The 20,957-nt window shown below is 41.7% G+C and overlaps 1 protein-coding gene and 1 pseudogene across 15 annotated transcripts in view; both read right to left on the bottom strand.

The window, feature by feature from the left end:
- NCKAP5 (NCK associated protein 5) overlaps positions 1-20,957 on the bottom strand; it is a 768,088-nt gene that overhangs the window by 51,499 nt on the left and 695,632 nt on the right. For 14 of the 15 annotated variants that reach the window (XM_077320242.1, XM_077320245.1, XM_077320241.1 and 11 more), the window contains one exon: positions 15,900-16,087. The exons of the other annotated variant lie outside the window; for it this stretch is intronic. In XM_077320242.1, the coding sequence (XP_077176357.1) occupies positions 15,900-16,087 (188 nt within the window). The remainder of the gene's footprint in view (positions 1-15,899; positions 16,088-20,957) is intronic. 15 annotated transcript variants of the gene reach the window in all.
- On the bottom strand, positions 17,618-17,709 carry LOC143831029 (U6 spliceosomal RNA; annotated as a pseudogene).

The raw sequence follows: 20,957 nt of genomic DNA, 5'->3' as shown, positions 1-20,957 counted from the left end.
TAGGTACCACTGCTATACATAACACCTTTCACAAAGAGCCAATAAGAATTCCAAAGCTCCATTAACCTATACCTCCAAGGATTTCACCTTGAAACTGAGCCATATGGAAGGGTGATATAAAAATCTAATAAACAAACAAATAAATAAAGCAGCCAGGAAAAAGATTCATTCAGTCAGTCATAGCTAAACTTTTAAAAACACACTCCCATGAGACCACACCAATCTTCTGCTCAGATCTGACAAAGATGGGGGAGGAGTTTTTCAGTCAGCCAGCCTCTGCCAGGCCACACCTCCAGCTTCCGGGCCTGGTTTTAGAGAAGCCAGGGAAGTGGAGGGAGGTAGTCTTTGCAGGCCACATCTCCGGGCTCTTGTATTTCATATAGGGGAGAAGCCAGGTAGGGTAGGCGGGTCTTAGAAAAGAGTCTTTCTGAATTGGAGGCAGCACATCCAGGTTTTTCCCCTTCATATCAGACAAAGCCAGGGAGGGAGAATGTGCCTTTATTCAGGTTGGTACACAGCCAAAGCCTTTCAAAAAGAGCTCCTTTGAGTCCAGCTCTATCAAACCATGTCTTCAAGGAAAACTGATGATAGAAAGAGCAGACAGAGAAGGACCATTTAATAGCACCATTTGAAGCCATAGTTGGCCCAATCCTGAGGAGGCCCCTTTTGAGTCATAATCACACAGTGGAAATCTGGAAACATTTCTTCTTTAATTTGGTTTACTGAGTATTGATTAAAAAAACTTTCGACAGAAATATGTATCTTCAGCCTCAAGAATGAGGGGAGGGAAAAAACAGCAGGAGAGATCTTCTGGGTTGCCAACTTAGGTGAGGGCCTGGAAATCTTCAAGAAGATGAAAGAGAGAAAGACAGGATGAATGAGAGAGAGAGAGGAGGGAAAGAAGGCATCAGTTACAGCTGCTTTGGAGGGGCACTGGCTCTTCTACTCCCACCACCAAACAGCAGTATTTACACAGGTCCCCACTTTCCCCTCAAACTCCACATGTGATTTGAACAGATTGGCCTTCATTGGCAGAGTGCTTTCTCCCTATTTGTGGCACACCCCAGGGAGGGCCAATCAATTAGAGAGTTGTCTGCACACAATTTGAACTGACTGCCCCTCATGGGCAGAGTACTCTCTATTGATGGCACAACCTCAGGAAGAGCCAATCAGGTAGAGAGTGAGTTGTCTGTATGAAACTTCAACTTTATAATGTTTAGTGATTATCTTGGTTTTTAAAATATATTATTTAAAAAATGCTTCTAGGAGTTCCATGTCTGATACTGAGGCACTCTGTTATACAAATAATGTGGTGTGACTGCCGAGGCTGTTGAAATTCCCATTTCAACATGGTCACGAGTGAGTTTAGATGGCAGTCTTAAGCAATCCCCTCTTCTCTCTGTTTTGCCCTTCCTCTTATGCAAAGAAAAAGAAATGTTGGTCTTTATATCCCACTTTCACTACCTGAAGGAGTTTCAAAGTGGCTTACAGTTGCCTTCCCTCCCCACAACAGACATCCTTTGAGGTAGGTGAGGCTGAGAGAGCTCTGAGAGAAACTGCTTTGAGAGAACAGCTGTATCAGGACTGTGACTAGCCCAATATCACCCAGCTGGTTGCATATGGAGGAATGTGAAATCTAACCTGTCTCTTCAGATTAGAAGCCACCATTCTTAACCATGATACCAATGGTTTGGTGTAGGGATTATTGAGGCAGTATAATGTTTCTTAAGACCATGTTTGAGATAAGCTCTGAACCAATGAAGTTTCTGGCTCACAGAATACACAGTTTACTGCAAACCAATTCTTTAAAAATGCTGTTTCATTATAAAGTATGCTAAAGAAAATAGTTTACTGATCTAAACATCAGATATGAAACACCTTCGTTCATTAAACCAACATTTATTTTTACAACTAATTATTGACCATTTTACCCATTTAATGGAGGAGGGGTAAGGGAGGTCTATATGGAATCTATGTAGAGATGGAAGAATTACATCAGTAATGGGCAGGGGTGACCAACCAATTCTTACCATATTATCCTCATGCTATCCCCTCAGTATTCTGAGGGCCTGTTTTCATGTCTCTTCAATTCTTCCCTAAGATTACCACTTAGTATAATCCTAAAAAGATTTTCATCCTTCTAAATCACTGGCCTTAGAACATTTAGGCCAAGAACAGGTTTACAGAAGAAAAGATTCTGGGAGACCTGATAACGGTTGGATAATAAGCAAAATGGCCATGAAATACAGTCGCACAGAAATTATATATACCTATTTAGTGTTAACTAATGTGCAATTACTGTAGTTACACTGAAATGGGGGAAAGTAGTACACTGAAGTTAGAAGGCAGTCCTTCAAACATTCTGAGTAGCACCACCTTTGGTTTGTTATCCCAAAGGATGTTATGCAAGCCAAAGCTGTAATTTTCTATATAAACGTGACTTAGTTCCTAAATCTAAAATAAATGATCACATAAGCTGCTTATATTGTGACAAGGGATCATCACAGCATGCTAACTGGAAATTATCCTTTTACATACTTTTATTCATACCAATAGTTATTTGGAATAACAAAATCCCAATTTCCTTTGGTTATCAGATCCTACACATTCACTTAAACAATAATGAAGCAAGCAATGACCTATGCTGTGGTCTAACTGTCAGGAAACCCTACAGCAGAGGTAGTCAACCTGTGGTCCTCCAGATGTGCATGGACTACAGTTCCCATGAGCTTCTGCCAGCAAAAGTGCTTTTCTGCAAAGATTACTACAAGGAAGAAGACACTTGCACATGCTGCTAAGCCCATCCATCCAGCTAGCATTACAGCAAGACAACACCAGTCAGCATAGCTCATGGCTTCTACAGGCAGGCTGCAGTCTTCTAACAACGGTCTGGTTCCCTCTTCCTTTCCTTCACCCAATTCCATAGTTTTGTCTGCTCATTCAGATCTTCTTGTGGAAAGTAGAACTACTCTTTTCTTAATTCCTATTCCCCTCAAATACATTTTCCTCCTTCCTTAATTTTCCTCCTTTGTTCATGCTATGCCTTCATTTCTCTCTCTTTCCTTTTAATCCCCCCTCCTTTATTTTTCAGTTTTCATCTGAACTCATCTTTGGTTGGCACCTTAGAAGGTATTTAATAGTCGTATAGCAGCAAAACCTTGTTAATATCATGAACAGAATGTGTGTATGGGGAGTTAATACTTCTCCATGATCTACAAAGTAAGAACACAAGAGCCCTGATGGATAATGTCAGTGGTCAATGTTCCCTTTAACTTTTTCCACTACTGAGTGGAGCAGTTCACATCCTGAGCAGAATATAACTGCTGTAATCTTAAAATGGCTAATGAGCAAATTGCTGCAGAATGGGACTTCCTGTGCTGATGAGCAGCATCTCATGTGCACAGCTTAGAGGTCACACTGACAGTGTTGTTGTCTCACACTAGTTTTTCTGGAGGGTCAACAACAGGGCACAGAAGCTGTGAGTCATCTACCTTGCAAATAAATAGGCACTCCCCCATACATTCAGCCTCAGCACCCAGGCATGACCCATCTCTCACATGTTGTTTCCTCTCTTTCCCTGTCCTACCTCTGAGGATTCTGAGGAGGCACACTGAACTTCCCCCTCTACCCTCCATCTCCAACACCTTCAACAACCTCATGAGGGAGACCAGGCTGAGCAACCAGCCCTGGATGACACAGAATACAGGGTCTTGGCTCAGGAGGAGGGTATGTGTGTGTCTGAACCTGGCTTTCCCAGATCTCCCCACTGCCAGTTCTCATCCCTACTGTATTTCTCACAGAAATGGCAGAGCTGAGGGGAAGGCCTGCTGAAGAGGGTATATCTGAAACTTCCAGGAGGTGCTTTCTGTCCTCTCACTTCTCCTTTTCCTTCATGGACTAAATACAGATGTGTGGAAGAAAGGAAGCTGCTGTCCCCCACAGATGTTTCCCTGACATTCACTCTAGTTTCTGGTTCCACAACTGTTCAGAGGTGCAGTGGTGACAGCTGTTCCCTCTTTTCACTTCATCCCTCCACTCACTTCAAAGGCTGGGGCATCTTTCCACCCTGAGCAGCAATCCCTAGACAGCCCAACTTCCTAGCAGTTTCCTTTCTATTTCTTGACTCTGCTGAAAACAAAACACCTCAGTAAATGCTTTTACTCAGGGGTAGTCAAACTGCGGCCCTCCAGATGTCCGTGGACTACAATTCCCAGGAGCCCCTGCCAGCATTTGCCAGCATTTGCTGGCAGGGGATCCTGGGAATTGTAGTCCACGGACATCTGGAGGGTCGCAGTTTGACTACCCCTGCTTTTACTTATCTCTCCCCCCCCCCATAGTCTCCTGTCTTCCTTGGTTGCAGGTCAAATAAGAGCCCTGGGCAGGCTGGTTCTGACCACCAAATCTTATGTTTGACACACCTGTACTAGCCCTGTGTGTCTAAAAAAACCGTGCAGCAACAACTCTTTGTGTCTTCAGAGGATCAGAGCTGTGTGTGATTATGGTGTGGATGCAGAAATCAGTCCTTATTTGTTTGTAAAATGCTTGGCATTTTTCAAAGTAGCAAACAGTATAAGTAGTACCAAACATAATCATCTTTATGATAGACCTAATTGGATAACACTCTGCTAATATGATACATCTGAAGGATCACAAGCCCAATGAGACCTGTTTATGCCATTAATTCCAAATCAATTCGCTCAGTTGAAAAAAAATCCGTGTTTATCTGGGAATGAAGCCATTTTCAATCCATTTGAAAGCATAGCCAAATAAGTAGCATTTCCAATGTAAATATAGGTGTGTTTGTTAAAAAAACAAACAAAACACCCTGTTCATCTTTTCCAGCTAGCTTTCAAACCCACTTGAATTGAAAGGCATGGTAATAAGGACATCAAATTTGTTTATTGAATCTGTACAATTTACAAAGCTATTATGCTGAGAAACAAACACACACACACAAATGGAAGATGCGTTATGTAAGTCTCTTTAGCTAACTGGGACTTGTATTGGATTTGTTGACATGGTCAGGACCGTATTGTTAGTTGTGAAGTGAGTAGGGCTTAAAAAGCCAAAGTACAAAGCTAAGAGGCAACCTGAGAGGCAACCCTTCACTTGGAGACAACTGAAATATCCTATCTAGTTTTGTATTATGAAAAAGGTGTGTGCTTTGTTGATTACTGTGCCTAGATCTCTCACTGGTGTTTGGGCTGAAGCAATTCACTTGATGGAGTTAGGGCCGATGGCCCGAGAAAGTTAATGCTTAGTAACAGTAGTAGATTTGGCTTCAGTGGGAGCTGTCAAGAGACCGTCTCTTGACAACAGTCTTGGAGGATGGCCTACTTGGAAAAGTTGAGGAAACTGTGTGATGTTCTGTATATTTGTGTAGAAACTCAACTGTTTTGAGTTTGAAAGAGAAAGAAAGAAGAGAGAAAGAATGATTAGGATGGAGTGTCTCCTTCTCTTTGCCTTTTCCTGTCCTCTAAGGATTGGTATGTAGGGGCGGGAATTCAGAAACCAGATCATTATAGTCTCAGCCCCCTGTTATCCTCATTACAAATAACAAATCCAAATGCAATTTCCTCAGACTGGACCGAAACGGAGTAAGCCAGATATGGCCATTTTCCTTATGGCACTGTAAAGTCTGTGACTGCTTACAAATTCCATTTTTCCTTAAGTGTCAGTTTCCCTGGGGTGGTGAGCAGTAAAAGAGCAGCAGGAAGAGGGGTGATTCGACACTCCAGCCAGAACAATTAGTTCCTATTTTGTGCTGCACAGCATTGTTTTTTGGTTTCTACAAATGTTGTTTTCTCCAATCCTCCATGTTGGCTTACTGGCTTTCATTCTATTTATTTAGCTTGGCCTTTCTCCAAAGATCTCAGGTTGGCATATACAGTTCTGCATTCCTCTATTCCACTTCACAGTAAGCTTATGAGGATGGTTAAGCAGAGAGTATGTGGCTAGCTCAAGTTCACTGGTGAGCTTTGCAGCATTTGAGCTCCAGTCTCTGCTGGTTCTTTTATATGTCATATGAGCTCATTGCTAGAGCCATTCCAGCCGCTATGTAAGCCTGGTGGCTAGAATGAGAAATGCCTTGTTTACAGCCAAGAGGTAGAAAAGTGATGGTGGGGACATCGGCAGATGGTTTGGAGCCTCACCCTCACCCCAGGAATAGCTCACTGCTTGTATGTCTTCCTTTTGAAAAGATGTAAAAACTTTGTCTCCTTCATAAGGTGGAAAAGGCTATTGTGCCCAGGTGTTTGTGTCAATCAAAGAACCAGATGCTGTTCTTAGTGTACTTCATTCTCCTCCATCATGTATATTTTTAGGTTCCCACTCTATATCAGGAAAAAAGGGGCTGAGTCACATGTTACAAAGGTGTGTTCTGAATTTCAGTCCCTTCTAGAATGGGTGAATATTCTTCTACCTAGCCAAAATTTGGTAGGGAGGTTCTTTTGGGAGAAGAGAACACACTGCAGAGGATTTGGGATAGGGACAAGTTTCATGTGGGAATCTGTTTCCCCATTGAAACAATTGGAAAGGACTACCAAACTGATTTACGATTCTGCAGATGTGACATCATTAAAGAAATTAAAGAAGGAATGCTATTTTTAAACAAGGAGAGTGAAGCCAAACATAAACTAACATGCTTGTGCATATTGTTACTTGTCTATCTGTAAATCAAGCAAATATTATAAAGCCAACATGAGTCTCCAGTGCTCAACTATCCAAAGCAGCCTTTCTCAACTTATTTTTTTTACCATTGAGAACATTCTTCAAGCTTTGAGAAACACCAGAAGTGGTGTGATCATGCAGAATATGGCTGAGAAGCATAGCTGTGTACGTGCCCACCCAGGGCCCCTCCCATTCCCACCCGCTCCAGGCCCAACATTGGCCTTTTGAGGGTGGGAGATAGGTCAACATGACCATATACGATCATATGACCCAATAAATGTTTAACAAATTTGAAACATATATAAACAATTAACTTCCACCCTTTTGGGAAACCCTTCCAGGGCTGTCAAAAAAACCCAAGGTTTCATGAAACCCTGGTTGAGAAAGCCTGACCTAAAGGCAAGCAAACCTGGTAATGCTAGCCTCAGAATTTTTTCATCACTCAGATTTCAGACTGAATAGTGAATGCAAATACAAATGTTATTTTGGGTTGCTTACTGCTTATAATGAATACCAATTAATGGTAAAAGGCTTCATCAATTTCTCTATGAATTTTATGCATTTCAAGCTTATTGAATCTAACACAAGTCTTTGGGGGTTGAAGGTACTTCTTGTCAAGCCCTGGTAAAAGCTATTTAGTCCAAACAGGAACTGACCAAACGCTGACTCTGCACTAGTCCAATGATATTAGATGAGAATTGCTTATTACAGAATTTCCATATTATGTGTGTACATACAGAAAATAAAGTCACAATTGATGCTGGAAATCCAGATGCCTTTCAAGAAAATTATTTTGCTGAAGAGAAAGACACATAATACGCAACTTGTAATTTTCAAAAAAGAATGTGGTTACAGAGTTTGGATTGTGTAGTTATATGCACTGTTGCCAACCCAAACATGACAAAGTCCTTACAATCTTCACATGTTCCACAGACAGATGTGCTCTTGGAGTTCCATAATTTGGGCTTCGTTCCCAGGCAGCCATGGGCCTCATTTACACTGGGAATGTGGTGCAAAGAGAAACAGGGTGCTTAAATCCCTTTCCTCAACTTCGTTTTACTAATCTGTAAGAATACTTCTTTGTCCAAAAAGGATATTAATGTTAAGGCTATTGCAAAAGGGATGATATGCACCCTTCAATTAACATTAACAGTCTTTTGTTTAACTTATTACTATATTTTTAATTTTTAAGATAAATCTTAGTATTTTAAAAATTCTTGGAATATTTTAATTACTTCTCAACATGCACAATGTCTCTGAAATATTAACACTGTGTCTTTGAGAGACACCGAATAAAACTTCCCTCTTCTAAGAAGAAACTGCACTAAAAAAGATGCTATTTCTTATTAATGGTACAGCTTTCAGGAATAATAAGTAAATTTGCAAACTACCTTGCTAATTAATGTCAGTCTGCTGATACCTTTACATTTTAGAGCCCTTTAGTGCAAAAACTAACTACTGATGACATATTAATGATCCCAACTTGTCTGTGGAAGAAGATATGGAGCACAGATATGACTGATTAATATACGGAATAGAAAGAGGCAGATTCAGGATGGAACAATTCAAGCCATAATAGATAACTCCAGAAACTGAGCAAGGCCACAAAGTATGCAAGGCAAATTATGCATTTATATGGTAGCAGTCAAGGAACAAAGTGAGTTGGATTCTATGAAATGTTTGCCCATTTTGTAGATGGAGAACCATGAGGCTAAGAGTACTGCTAAGGCAGATGGGGAATTCATTGTAAACAATTCAAATACAGACACATTTTCTGCCCATCCTTTTGTTCAGTAGACAGCACAATACAGATGTCCTCTGACTTCTTTCTATAAATAACATATACTGTGGGGGGGGGGGAGTGGAAGAGACAGACATACAACTGCCATTCTTGTCAGCTCACACTCATACAGAGAATGGGGGAGGAAGAGAATATGGATAAACACACATCTAGAGGCATGAGAGATACTCTATCAACACACAGTAACCTGATGTCAGGATGACTGAGCTGGTTATAGCTCATGACCTCCAACAACCAATCTCATCTAAAGAAGGCAGATTCTTTATTCTACTTCTCCCCTGCTTCATAGAATAATAGAGTTGGAAGGGACCTCCTAGGTCATCTAGTCCAACCCCCTGCACTATGCAGGACACACACAACCCTATTGCTCATCCAAGCTTGGTGTAGTGGTTAGGAGTTCTAATCTGGTGAGCTGGGTTTGATTCCCCGCTCCCCCACATGGAACCAGCTGGGTGACCTTGGGCTCGCCACAGCACTGACAAAGCTGTTCCAACCAAGCAGTAATATCAGGGCTCTTTCAACCTCACCTACCTCACAGGGTGTCTGTTGTGGGGAGAGAAAAAGGAAGGTGACTGTAAGCCACTTTGAGACTCCTTCAGGGAGAGAAAAGTGGCATATAAGAACCAATTCTTCTTCCTCCTCTTCTTCTTCTACTGTAACCTGCCATCCCCTTGAACCTTCACCCCCTTGATTCTGTCTTCTGTTGTGTTTGCTACTGTCCCAGTTTAGTAGCATCTGTAAATTTAATAAGTATCCCCTCTAATTCCTCACCCAAATAATTTTAATATATATGTTGAACAACATAGGCCCCAAGACAGATCCCTGAGGCACTCCACTTGTCACTCTTCTCTAAGAGGATGCTGAACGATTAACAAGTGCCTTTTTGGGTACGATCTGTCAACAATTCTCGATCCACCTGACAGAATTATGATCCATACCGCATTTTACCAACTTGTGAACAAGAATATCATGTGGAACCTTATCAGAAGCTTTACTGAAATCCATATAAACTATGTCCACAGCATTCCCCTGATCCAGAAAGGGAGTCACTTTCTCGAAAAAAGAGATAAGGTTGGTCTGACATGACTTGTTTTTGCAAAACCCATGCTGAGTCTTAGAAATCACAGCTCTCTGTTACAGCTGCTCAAGGATCAACTGTTTTATGATTTGTTCCAAAATTTTGCCAGCTACAGATGTCAAGCTGACAGGTTGGTAGTTACCCAGATCCTCCTTTTTCCCTTTCTTGAAGATGGGGACAACATTTGCCTGCCTCCAATCATCTGGCATCTCACCTGTTCTCCAAGAAGTGTCAAAAATAATGGACAGAGGTTCAGAGATTACATCTGCAAGTTCTTTTAGTACCCTTGGATGCACTTCATCTGGCCCAGAAGACTTTGTTTTATTTAAATAAACTAGGTGTTTCTGGACTGCCCCCACAGTGATCCTAGGCCACCATTCCCTCCCCAACCCTGTTGTGATATGTTTTTGCCACATTGAGCACTATTTCCCTCACAAGAAAAGATTGAGGAGAAATAGGAGTTAAGCAGTTCAGTCCTCTCTTCATCATCGGCTATAATTTCACTTTCTTGTCTTCGCAGTGGTTCTATGGTGTCTCTACTCTTTTTCTTACTTGAAATGTAACCAAAGAATTCTTTTTTGCTATGTTTAGCACTTCTCGCTAGTCTAAGCTCATATTGAGCTTTAGCTTTTCTAACACTTTCCTTCCAATCATTGGTTATTTGTTTATACTCATCCTTGGTAATAAGGCCTTCCTTCCATGACTCTTTTTTATTCCTCAAATCATTTGACAGCTGCTTATAGAGCCACTTTGGCTTCCTTAGACTCCTTCCATCTTCTCAAGGGGATTGTTTGTGATTGAGCCTTCAGAATTTCACTTTTAAGAAACCCTCAGCCCTCTTGGACTCTAAGTCTTTCTGCTTCAGTGGGAAGTCCAGATTCTCTTTCCTTGTGCAAGGTGGAATCAGCTGGCCACTGCCGTAGCAACAGTTCTACATGGTAATCAACCTGAAACTGTGAAAAAATTACCTCTCTTAAGAGCCAGTTTGGTGTAAGTGGTTAGGAGTGCGGACTTCTAATCTGGCATGCCGGGTTCGATTCTGCACTCCCCCACATGCAGCCAGCTGGGTGACCTTGGGCTCGCTACGGCACTGATAAAACTGTTCTGACCGAGCAGTGATATCAGGGCTCTCTCAGCCTCACCCACCTCACAGGGTGTCTGTTGTGGGGAGAAGAAAGAGAACGCGACTGTAAGCCACTTTGAGCCTCCTTCGTGTAGAGAAAAGCGACATGTAAGAACCAACCCATTTTCATATATTCTGCACTCCCAACCTATATGTGACTGCAATAAATTGAGCTGCATTTCTCATTCCTAAAGACAATGTAGCAAGATGGGTTGTGCACTCTTCTGGGCCTGCATTGTTTTATCATCAGGGCAACAAAAGAGCTCACAATACATGGGCTGCCCTGCCAATTCCACTATGGGGTACACAGATCATGCACAGGGCAAAGGCAGACAAATGCTCATAGATGAGAAGAAGAATTGGCTTTTCACTGCCATGAGTTGTCTCAAAGCAGCTTACAATTGCCTTCCCTTCCTCTCCCCACAACAGACACCCTGTGAGCTAGGTGAGGCTGAGAGAACGGACAGGACTACTTGGTCAGAACAGCACTATCAGGGCTGTGATAAGCCCAAGGTCCCCCAGAGGGCTGCATGTGCAGGAGCAGGAGCAGGGAATCAAACCAAGGGGAATCAAACCAAGGGGAATCAAACCTGGCTCACCAGATCAGAAGCCACCACTCTTAACTACTACACTACGTTGGATGTACAGATCATGCACAGAGCAAAGACAGACAAATGCTCATAGGTGGGATATCTCTGGATTATGGGGTGACCTTAGTCTACACTGACACAACTCCACATCTTCCTCTGAGTCAGTGGTACTCATTCCATGGCTGACAAAGGGCCACATTCACAATCACCATTATCCAAAAGAGCCTCATGACTACTGTATGACTGTGCACTATGACAAACACACACACAAGGAAGGTATATAAACTTTGCAATTATTAGATTAATTCTGAGCAAGTAGGGTTGTTTCCACACCACAGTTGACTCTTGTCACAGTTGACACAGTTGACTCTTGTTTCCACACCACAGCTGACCCTTGTATATTTTAGCCTTTATACATTTTTTACCTCATTATGTAGAAAGTCGTTCAGAGAAGACAGCGAGATTTGCAAGCCCCCCCGAGGAAAGTGATCTGGCCATGGCAAAGCAGGAGTAAAACCAGTACCATTCCACTGTGGCCACCTTGCTCTTTTCCTGAGTAACTATTGTGGTGGTAGTGGGGCCATGGTACTTGGTCTATCTATGCTTATCTATGTCAAGGAATGCTACTACTGATAAAGCACTACTTGCCACAGGGCTATTAAAGACTTAGGATCCCTGCCACAGAATAAAGTTGGTTGAATAATATGCTGGCCTCTCATCACTGCAGCCAAGCTTACTCTTCTACTGCCTAGATGCTGGAATGAAAATGCAGAGGCTGTGGGGAAGGAGGGGGCGTTGCTGGAGACGATGGGCCCTTCCTTTCCTAGTATGAGATCTGCAGTTCTCCTGTTCTCCATTCCCTGTGGTAGTGCCTGTTTTAAGGTGGGAACCACTTGGTATGGGGCAATGACCTTATTATTTGGGGGGGGGAGCATGTAGGGTGGCTGCCACATTGGGGAACAGTGGTCAGAAGAGACACAAGTGGCACATCAAAGAGCCATATACGGTTGCTGAGTATCGCTGGTCTGAGTCCTACCAGGAGCAGACTGGCCAATTCAAACTATGTGAGATTACCCTTGTGCAGCACAGAACCACCTGGACATGCCCTGGGAGAGGAAGGGAGCTTAGCAGAAACCCTTGCTGTTATAGTCCACGGCAAGTTTTCAAGTATCCAACCCGTGCCTGCTGTGATAAGTGTTCTGCCTTCCCCTTCCATAAATAATACATTATATATAATCTTGGCTCCAGTACATCAGCGTTAGATCTTGTATATATTGTGTTCTATATTCTAATATATTTTGTCACATTACATTATTCAACCATCTTTCTTCTCTGGCAGGGATCGTGTGTCTTTAATAGCCCCATGACAGGTAGTGCTTCATCAGCATCAGTGTTCCTTGATGCAGATCTACACTGACAAGACCAAGCAACATCTGCTCTGCAGAGGGGCAGGTATCCTGGACAAAGCAAAAACAAGCGAAAAGGGCCACGCAGAAAGTAGGGTCTTTGTAAAAGCATCTTATTAGAGTGCCTGTTCAGGAATGGCCATATTATTGGTGACTCAAGGTCCAAGTTAACTGAGCTACCCAGTGCCACGGCACACCGCTCTTTCGACAACTAGTATAAACTCATTCTGTCTATTACAACAAATTTGCTCTAAACCTTCACGGGCTAGTTAGTGGCGATACTTCAGCCACACTTCTTTATTTAAAACAGACTTCCAAAATGGATCTAAACCATGCCTTTTTAACCAACAGATTTACTCTTGACAGTTTTCTAGGCTTTTTTGTTTCATGAATTGTATTAGTTGGTGGCCATTAAAAAAAAAGATATAATGGATTTTAATTCTGTAATGGACAAATTGCAGCAGAGAATAAATTTGCTTGTGGAGCTTTAAACAATAATTTCAGGGGCAACCTCCTTTTCACGGTCATTGCTTCTCATTTGTCATTCTGAAAAGTTTAATACTAATAGGCAAAATCCTGTGTGTGTTATTGAACTCACACTGTATAGCAAGGGGCAACAGGGCTTTCTAAGCACAGATTAAAGCCTATAAGTGGTAAATTTAATAGGCACACATTCTTCCATTTAAATGTATAACAAAAATGCTATTGTGCGAAACAAATGAAGAAAGTACTGCTTGCTTTCTTCCGCAAACATGGCCATTCTCACTATTTCAATGAATCATAAAATCATAGAAGGGACCTCCTGGTTCATTTAGTCCAACGCCTTGCACCATGCAGGACGCTCAGAACCTTATCGATTATCCATTGTAACCTGCCACCCCCTTGAACTTTCACAGAATCAGCCTCTCGGTCAGATGGCTATCCATCTTGTTTTCAATGTATGGCCTACTAAGACTCCTAGATCTTTTTTGCACATACTACTGCCAAGACAAGTCTTCCCCATCCTATACTGGTCTATATGGTTTTTCCTACCTAAATGAAGAAGTTCTGTCTAATGCTGGTTCTGCATATTCCAAAGATTTGCCCCACTTAACAAGTGCACCATTGAAAACCATTTAGCTAATCTGATCTAGTGAAACTCAACCAGATCTATTTGTTGTTTCTGACTGTAGATTTAGGAATGCAGAGCTGCCTATATTTGAAGTAAATTATCACGCTCGGATAATTATATTATGGATTGCTACACATTTGCACAGGGGAGTTCAGTGGAAAGTCTAGTAGCTCCTTCTCTCTCATTTATCCTTATTTAATTTAGCTGTACTGACACTGGTTTCTCGGTCTTTTGTATAATTCTGAAGACTGCTTTTAAAGAAGCTTTTCCTGTTTTTTTCCTCTGTCTCAGCGAAACAGCCTTCAGGACTGTAAACCTTCTGACCAGTCTGATTAAATGTTGCTAAGTGAGTGATAAGTTGCTGTTTTAATTTGAGATTTGTTCACTGGGCTACCCTGATCCCCACGCATTGAAGTACTGATGCACCTTTTGTGACTTTGCACTTCAGTGTCTGCTTCTTTTATATCAGAACAACCAGCCCTCTGTTTCACCTAGAAGACTTCTTTCTCCAGCCTGCCCGCTGTCCGCATATTACCATGACTACAAAACTAAATTTGCCAGATGTCAGTACGCATCTGATAGACACTTCCAAATCACAATGTTCAGAGTTAAAAGGAAGGAGCAGGACTGAACCATCCAGATTAAACCTTCATGCCTAGCAATATAGAATGTGCAGACAACCCAAGAAAGCACCCAATACAAAACACAGCAGTTAAAGAAAGATGGTAGGTATGCAAACTGCCTAAATAATAATCTGAGAATCATAAAGCTTTTTAATTCGGTTGAATTAAAAACATTATTTATGATGAAAACAGTTAATTTTGATCGATTGTAATCTTCACCTAGAAGCAGAATTGAAGTCAGAAAGAGAAAGAATGAAAGGAAAAATACATACCAAGGTTCTTTATTCAACCATTATGTTAAGGAGATTTACGGGATACTTTGTTCTATCGGTTAACAAGTGGGTGTTCAGAGTAAGTGGTTTATTTTCAGGCATAGAAAGGCTCTGCCTTCCTGGAGTTCATATTTTCAGTGAGTGCCTAATTAACTGTATGTTGGACAATCCTCTGAACTGAGGTGCGAACTTCTGTAATGAACAGATTAGCTAATGTAATCCAAATTATAGTTTATGTCCAGCAAGTATAGTTGATAGCAGCTTTCTTAGACAAGGCTATAGATACTGAATCTATGTGAGGTTACGTTTGTTGCTGTTTTTCAAATGAGAACCTGCTGTTTAGAATAATGGCTAACTGCAAAAATTGCTCAGAGCAGCTATAAGCGCAGTTAATTATTTTCCCTCGTGAAAGGTCTCCAGTTTGCTGCTTCAGACATACCACCAAACTATTGTTTTGTGCTATGTAAATAAGCTTTGTGTTTGTGTGCTTCTGTTTTCCTCTTCCTCTTCCCTGCTCTCTTTACCATGCTCAGCAATTTCTGATTTAGACAAACTATAGCTAGCTGTCAGCCAAATCCACAAACAGGATTTGTGCTTCCTCTTCAATCCAGGATTGCAAATTCTGTTTGGAGGAAAAGTGTAAACCATAGACGTAATGGTGAACTATATTTTGTGCTAGATCAGAAGTCACATTGACACTAGGCTGTGTCCAAAGGATGGACAGATTATTGGCCAGCTCCCAGGAATCAGGGTTTATTGAGAACAGTGTTGTGTGAAACAGGAATCTGCAATGGGAGGAGGTATACAGGCAAACACTTCCCACACTTCCTTCTGCATAGGAAAGAAAACTTTTGCTCTACCCTTTTGAAAGTACAAGGGAGGGAAACAACTGTAAAGGAGACAAAGCCCAGACTTGCAGTGCCAAACTGAAGGTTGGCAATACATCTGAACCAAACTGAAGAGCCTCAGCCCTTATCTTTTAATGTTTGACATACATGACTACAAAAGTCCATGCTCATCTACTGCCTGCCTAGAGGCAAAACCTAGCTCCCTATAGGTTTCCTTTGTTCTTTCCTGCAGTCCATGTGATATATTCAAGCTGGACATCAATAAACAGTAATGGTGCGTGCAGAAAAAAGAAAGCAAACAAGACATATCCCTAAAGTACAAAAGAGGTAATAGCACCCCTCCCCCCATGCAGACCCCTCAAAAGAGAGAGAACTCACACTAGGGATCTTTTTGCTCTTGTCATCTTTAGTGGAAGCTCCATTCAGTTGCTCAATAAAACTGTAATGTGCTAATTGTTCAGGTCCATCCTCTCCATAAAGGCCACAGAGGCTGTGCTGGTATAAATCCAAGATTGACATAGGCCTTCCCATAAAGGACTTCCTCACACTATTTTCTTCTTGCTCAGCTAAGGATACAGTTGAAAAGAAAAGAAAAGCACACACACATTGTACGTTTATTCAAGAGAAAGCTGTACACAGTTTAAGCATGCTGTGTAACCAGAAAAAAAATGATTCAAGACATGGGGAAACATCGAGGGATGAGACCTTAATGCCTTCAAAAAGACACCCTCCTATGATATCAAAGTTATGAAGACACAAGTGCCATGCTAAGCACTTGCACCTTTCTAAGCACACTGATTTAGATGTATTCAGAAGGGTGGGACTCTGCTGAGAACTCCAGTGCTACACTCACATAGCAAGGAGATTCTGGGTCAGGATTCAGGCTAATGCGTCGTGTTCTTAAAAAAAGAAAATAAATTATATGAGATAAGCATTCCCATTTTTAGCAGTAGGTAATTTCCCTGATTGAAACGAAATTGCTAATTTTACTTTAATATAGAGTTTTGAAAATTAGTTTAGCTTAAATGTACATTTTAATCATAGTAGCTCATCTGCCCTACATACCTTGAGCATATGTCTAGCTTCTAATTTTAAATACTCTTTCATTTCTGCTAATTACATTTTGAGCTTGTCATCTTGCTAACCTTAAATTCTTATGTAAGAGGCAGATAGATTGTTGCAGCTATGCTTTGTTCATGGCCATCCTGAATTTCACAACGTCTTTCTTACTTGTGAGTCTGCTACAGAAGCCCGCATTAGCTGAAACTAATTAAATCAGTCATGTTCATTACTTAGAAATCAATCGGTAACAGGTGATAAAATTTGGATTTATCTTTGTTGTTGCGGTTTCTCTGAATCCAAGTTTCCCGAACTGTGCGAGCTACATTTTTATAGCAATTAGGAGGCTTAATTTTGAAATTCTGTTTTTGCCAATGGTAAAAGTTAAGTACATTTACAGATTGACACTAACAATGCTTCATTCAGAAGTAAGCCCCATAAAAAACATAATCCTTATCCATCCTGTATATATTTGTGAAAGTCTGGGGGGTGGAATGTGCCTGACTGCCCAAGTTGGAATAGGGCCAATCAGGGTGCAGCCAGCATTGCTGATTGGCCCTGCCCCTACAGCTCCCGCCCTCCCTCCCTGGATGCTAGCCACATTCCTCTCAGATGCGCCAGAGACAGAGAGAGACACACAGAGCCCTGCCAGACTGAACACAAGCCCTCATTCCCTCCTATTGCTCCTGCTGCGAGGGAGGCAGAGAGAGACACAGAAAGAGCTGCCCCAAGCTACTGACCTGCTTCCCTCCTAAGAAGGAGCCCTAATTACCTGCTATGCCTCCTGCTGTGAGGCACACCCAGAGACAGCGAGAGGGAGAGAGACACACACACAGAGATCTGCACTTCCCAGTGTCCCCTGGGTCCTAGCGCCCATTGTATTCCTGGTTGCAATGGGCTTTCTTGTTAGTCAGATATAAAATACAATCCCAAACATGCTTCTGAATTCATAACTGGGATGCAACTCTGTTGAGGACTGTGTACTGTTGGGGGATGAGTCTGCTTCTTTTCCTGCTTTATCGTGTACTGTCTCTCTCAAAAAATGTGAGCGTGTCATCCTTGCGCAGGGGCCATGCTAATCTTCTCTGTATTGTTCCAATTTTAGTATATGTGCTGCTGAAGCGAGCACAAAAAATGTGAGAAATTGAGAAAGAACAAGGTCTCTGTTAATCCATTAAAATGATGCTGTAGGCTTGGGTCAGCTGGGTGCTTTAATCTGATCCATCACTTTGAAAGAGCCACAATACATACTGAAGCCTCTGAGCACCTGCTGCACCTATCAGTCTTGTCAGCTTCCCCAGGCATTTGGGGCCAAAACTCTCATCTCTAGCCCTCTCTCCTTGCCTCACGTTCCTTGCAAGGAGAAAACTGTGGCCACAGTGGATTGTCACATTAACTTTCTCTCAGTGGCTTGTCACGTTAACTTCAGCAGCCAGAAAAGAAAAGGAAAGTGAGGCCACTAGGCCATTCTCCATCCATTTCCTTTCTGCCTCAGCTTATTTTCCTTGGCTGTTAATTGCAGAGAGAAGCTAGAGAGAGAGAGAGAGAATGGAATTAGAACAGCACAGCACAGCAGCCTAATTTCCTTCTTCCACTCTGGCTGATGGAATAGAAGTGAGGGGCTGCCAGGAGGCTGAGGGAGCACTGGCAATGGTAGCTCTGTCCTTAAAGGGAACCTGCTGCAAAGAACTATTATCTTCAGCCGGAAGCCAACAGGACTATTGCCGACAGATGAAAACGTAGTTGGCATGAGAGATGCCGACAAATATCCTCCCAGACTTTGGGGTTCTGAATTACACAATTCAGCACAGAGGAGCTAGCTGTTCATCACCTGTCTGATTAAAAAAAAATCCTGGACTGTACTCCCACTACTGCACATGTTCAAGTTAGTTGTCATTTTCAGTCCACACTGCTTCTTTTCTGTCTTTCTCATTACAGGTTACCAATTCACAAGTGCACCATGAGCCCTGGCTAAATCACAGTGTTTCAATCAACCTATCTGGAGAACAAGAGAGAGAAAAAAGATTGTGAATGGTAGCCATCTGCACATATACCAGTTCCTGGATACATTTTAGAAATTCTTCCGGTAAAACCTGGAGATACGCAGAGTAAAACATAGGAGAAAAGATTCAGCCTTTTGAATAGCAATGACATGGAATGAGAGACATTGCTTATCTGTAGCTTGGGCTTGCATCTACTTCCAGACATCTCTGATGTGTGCACATGCATATGCACACACACATACTTGCATAGGGTATGAGAATTTGTGGAGTAATTAAAATATTTATTTATTCATTCATTTATTTTATTTCTATTTTTATACTGCCCTTCCATATGGCTTTTGGCAGTTTGACCTGTAAGGTTAAAAACAATTCTGCATTGGTTGGAGAGATGACGTTGTGTAATCAGCTTTGTGTATGCATGCAGAACTGAAGTTTGCTCTCTTCTAAATGAAAAAAAAGAAAGAAATAGAACTTGAGCCGGCCATTCTTCAGGAGGAAGTCAAATGAGCCTTGAATCAATTGCCAAACAACAAGGCCCCAGCACTGACATCATACCTGTGGAACTGCTGAGATGTGTACCAATCAAAATTATTACAGCTTTGTGCCAGAAAATCTGGGAAACGAATTAGCAAGAGGAGTGGAAACGATCTATGTTGATCCCACTACCAAAAAAAGGGTGACTCAAAAAACTGTTCCAGTTACCATACAATAGTCCTTATTTTTCATGCTAATAAGATCCTGCTCAAAATCACAAAACAGCACATGCCACCAACCATTGAAAGAGAATTACCAGATGCTCTAGCTGGCTTTCAATGGGGGCATGGCACTCATGATCACACAGCAAACCAGTTTTGGAAAAGTCACAGGAATATCAGAAGGATGTCTACATCTGCTTTATTGACTACAAGAAAGCTTTTGATTGTGTGGATCACAAAATGTGGGAAGTCCTACAAAATTTGGGGGTGACGGTGCATTTGATCAAACTGATGAAATTGCTCTACGCAAACCAAGTAGCCATTGTACATACACCATTTGGTGACAATGACTGGTTCAAAAAAGAGAAAGGAGTGTGCCACGGTTATACTCTTTTTCCCTTCCTGTTTAACGTGAATGCTGAGATCATTCTTATAGAGATTGAGCACAAAGAATCAAACACTGGAATTAAGATTGGAAGAAGAAATATAAATAATCTTCAGTGTGATGATGACACCACCCTCCTGTCATAAACAAAGGAAGACCTAGAACAGCTGATTACAGAGGTCAATGAAGTAAGTAAGAAATTTGGCTTTTTCTTAAATACTAAAACGACAAAAATAATGACCACTGCAAATATCAGACACATCTCAATAACAGTTGATGGTGGAGAGATCAAATGTGTTCAAGAATTCATTTTTCTTGGGTCACAAATTGATGTAAGTGGTGAGTGTAGTATGGAAATAAAACATTGAATTGTTCTGGGTTGCTCAACAATGATGAACTTGAACCGAACATGGAAAAGCAAGGACATAAGCCTGACTACCAAATGTAAATTAGTTAGATCTATCATATTTCCGATACCCAATTATGGCTGTGAAAACTGGATGATGAAAAAATCAGACAAAAGAAGAAGCAATTAATTTTAACTCTGGGTTTGGAGAAGGCTTCTGTGGGTTCCATGGACAGCAGAAGTCACAAACAAGGAAATACGACAACAAATAAAGTCTGATATATCATTGGTAGACAAAATCACAAAACTCTGGCACACTTACTTTGGCCATATCATGCGATCCAACTCAATGGAGAAAGTAATTATGCTAGGATTGGCCAATGGAAAAAGGAAACCAGGCCAATAAAGAGCACAATGTTTGGACATGATCGGAATGGACGCCAGCCAGAAGACTGCATGGCTGTGGGAAGCAGGGCGGAATTGGAGACTGTGGCAACAGCTGTGCCATGGGATCGCCAAGAGTTGGACATGACTGAATGGATGACAACAACCACCAGCTAAGACTCAGCTACAAACCAGGAAGTCAGTGGTTCAAATACTGACCACAATAAACATATGAAAGGTCCTTAAGAAAGCCTCAACACCCCCATCTGCAACATGGGTACAATAATGCATACCCACCTTGCCCCTTTTTTAAAGAATTACACAAAGTTAATGCATGTGACATACCTGGAAAGCTCTGTATAACTGCTATTATTTTTTGTTACTATGATGAACACTTGAAGCTGCCTTATATTGTGTCAGGTTATTGGGCTTTTAATGTCTGTATGGTCTATCCTAATTAGCAATGGTTCTCCAGTGATTCAGCAAAAGATCTTTCACATCTCCCACCTGATCCTTTTGAACTGCAAAAGCCAAGGACTGAACCTGACCTTCTGTATACAATGC

Source organism: Paroedura picta, chromosome 2, assembly GCF_049243985.1.
Source record: "Paroedura picta isolate Pp20150507F chromosome 2, Ppicta_v3.0, whole genome shotgun sequence".
NCBI lineage: Eukaryota > Metazoa > Chordata > Lepidosauria > Squamata > Gekkonidae > Paroedura > Paroedura picta.
This window is presented reverse-complemented; position numbering and strand designations above follow the sequence as displayed.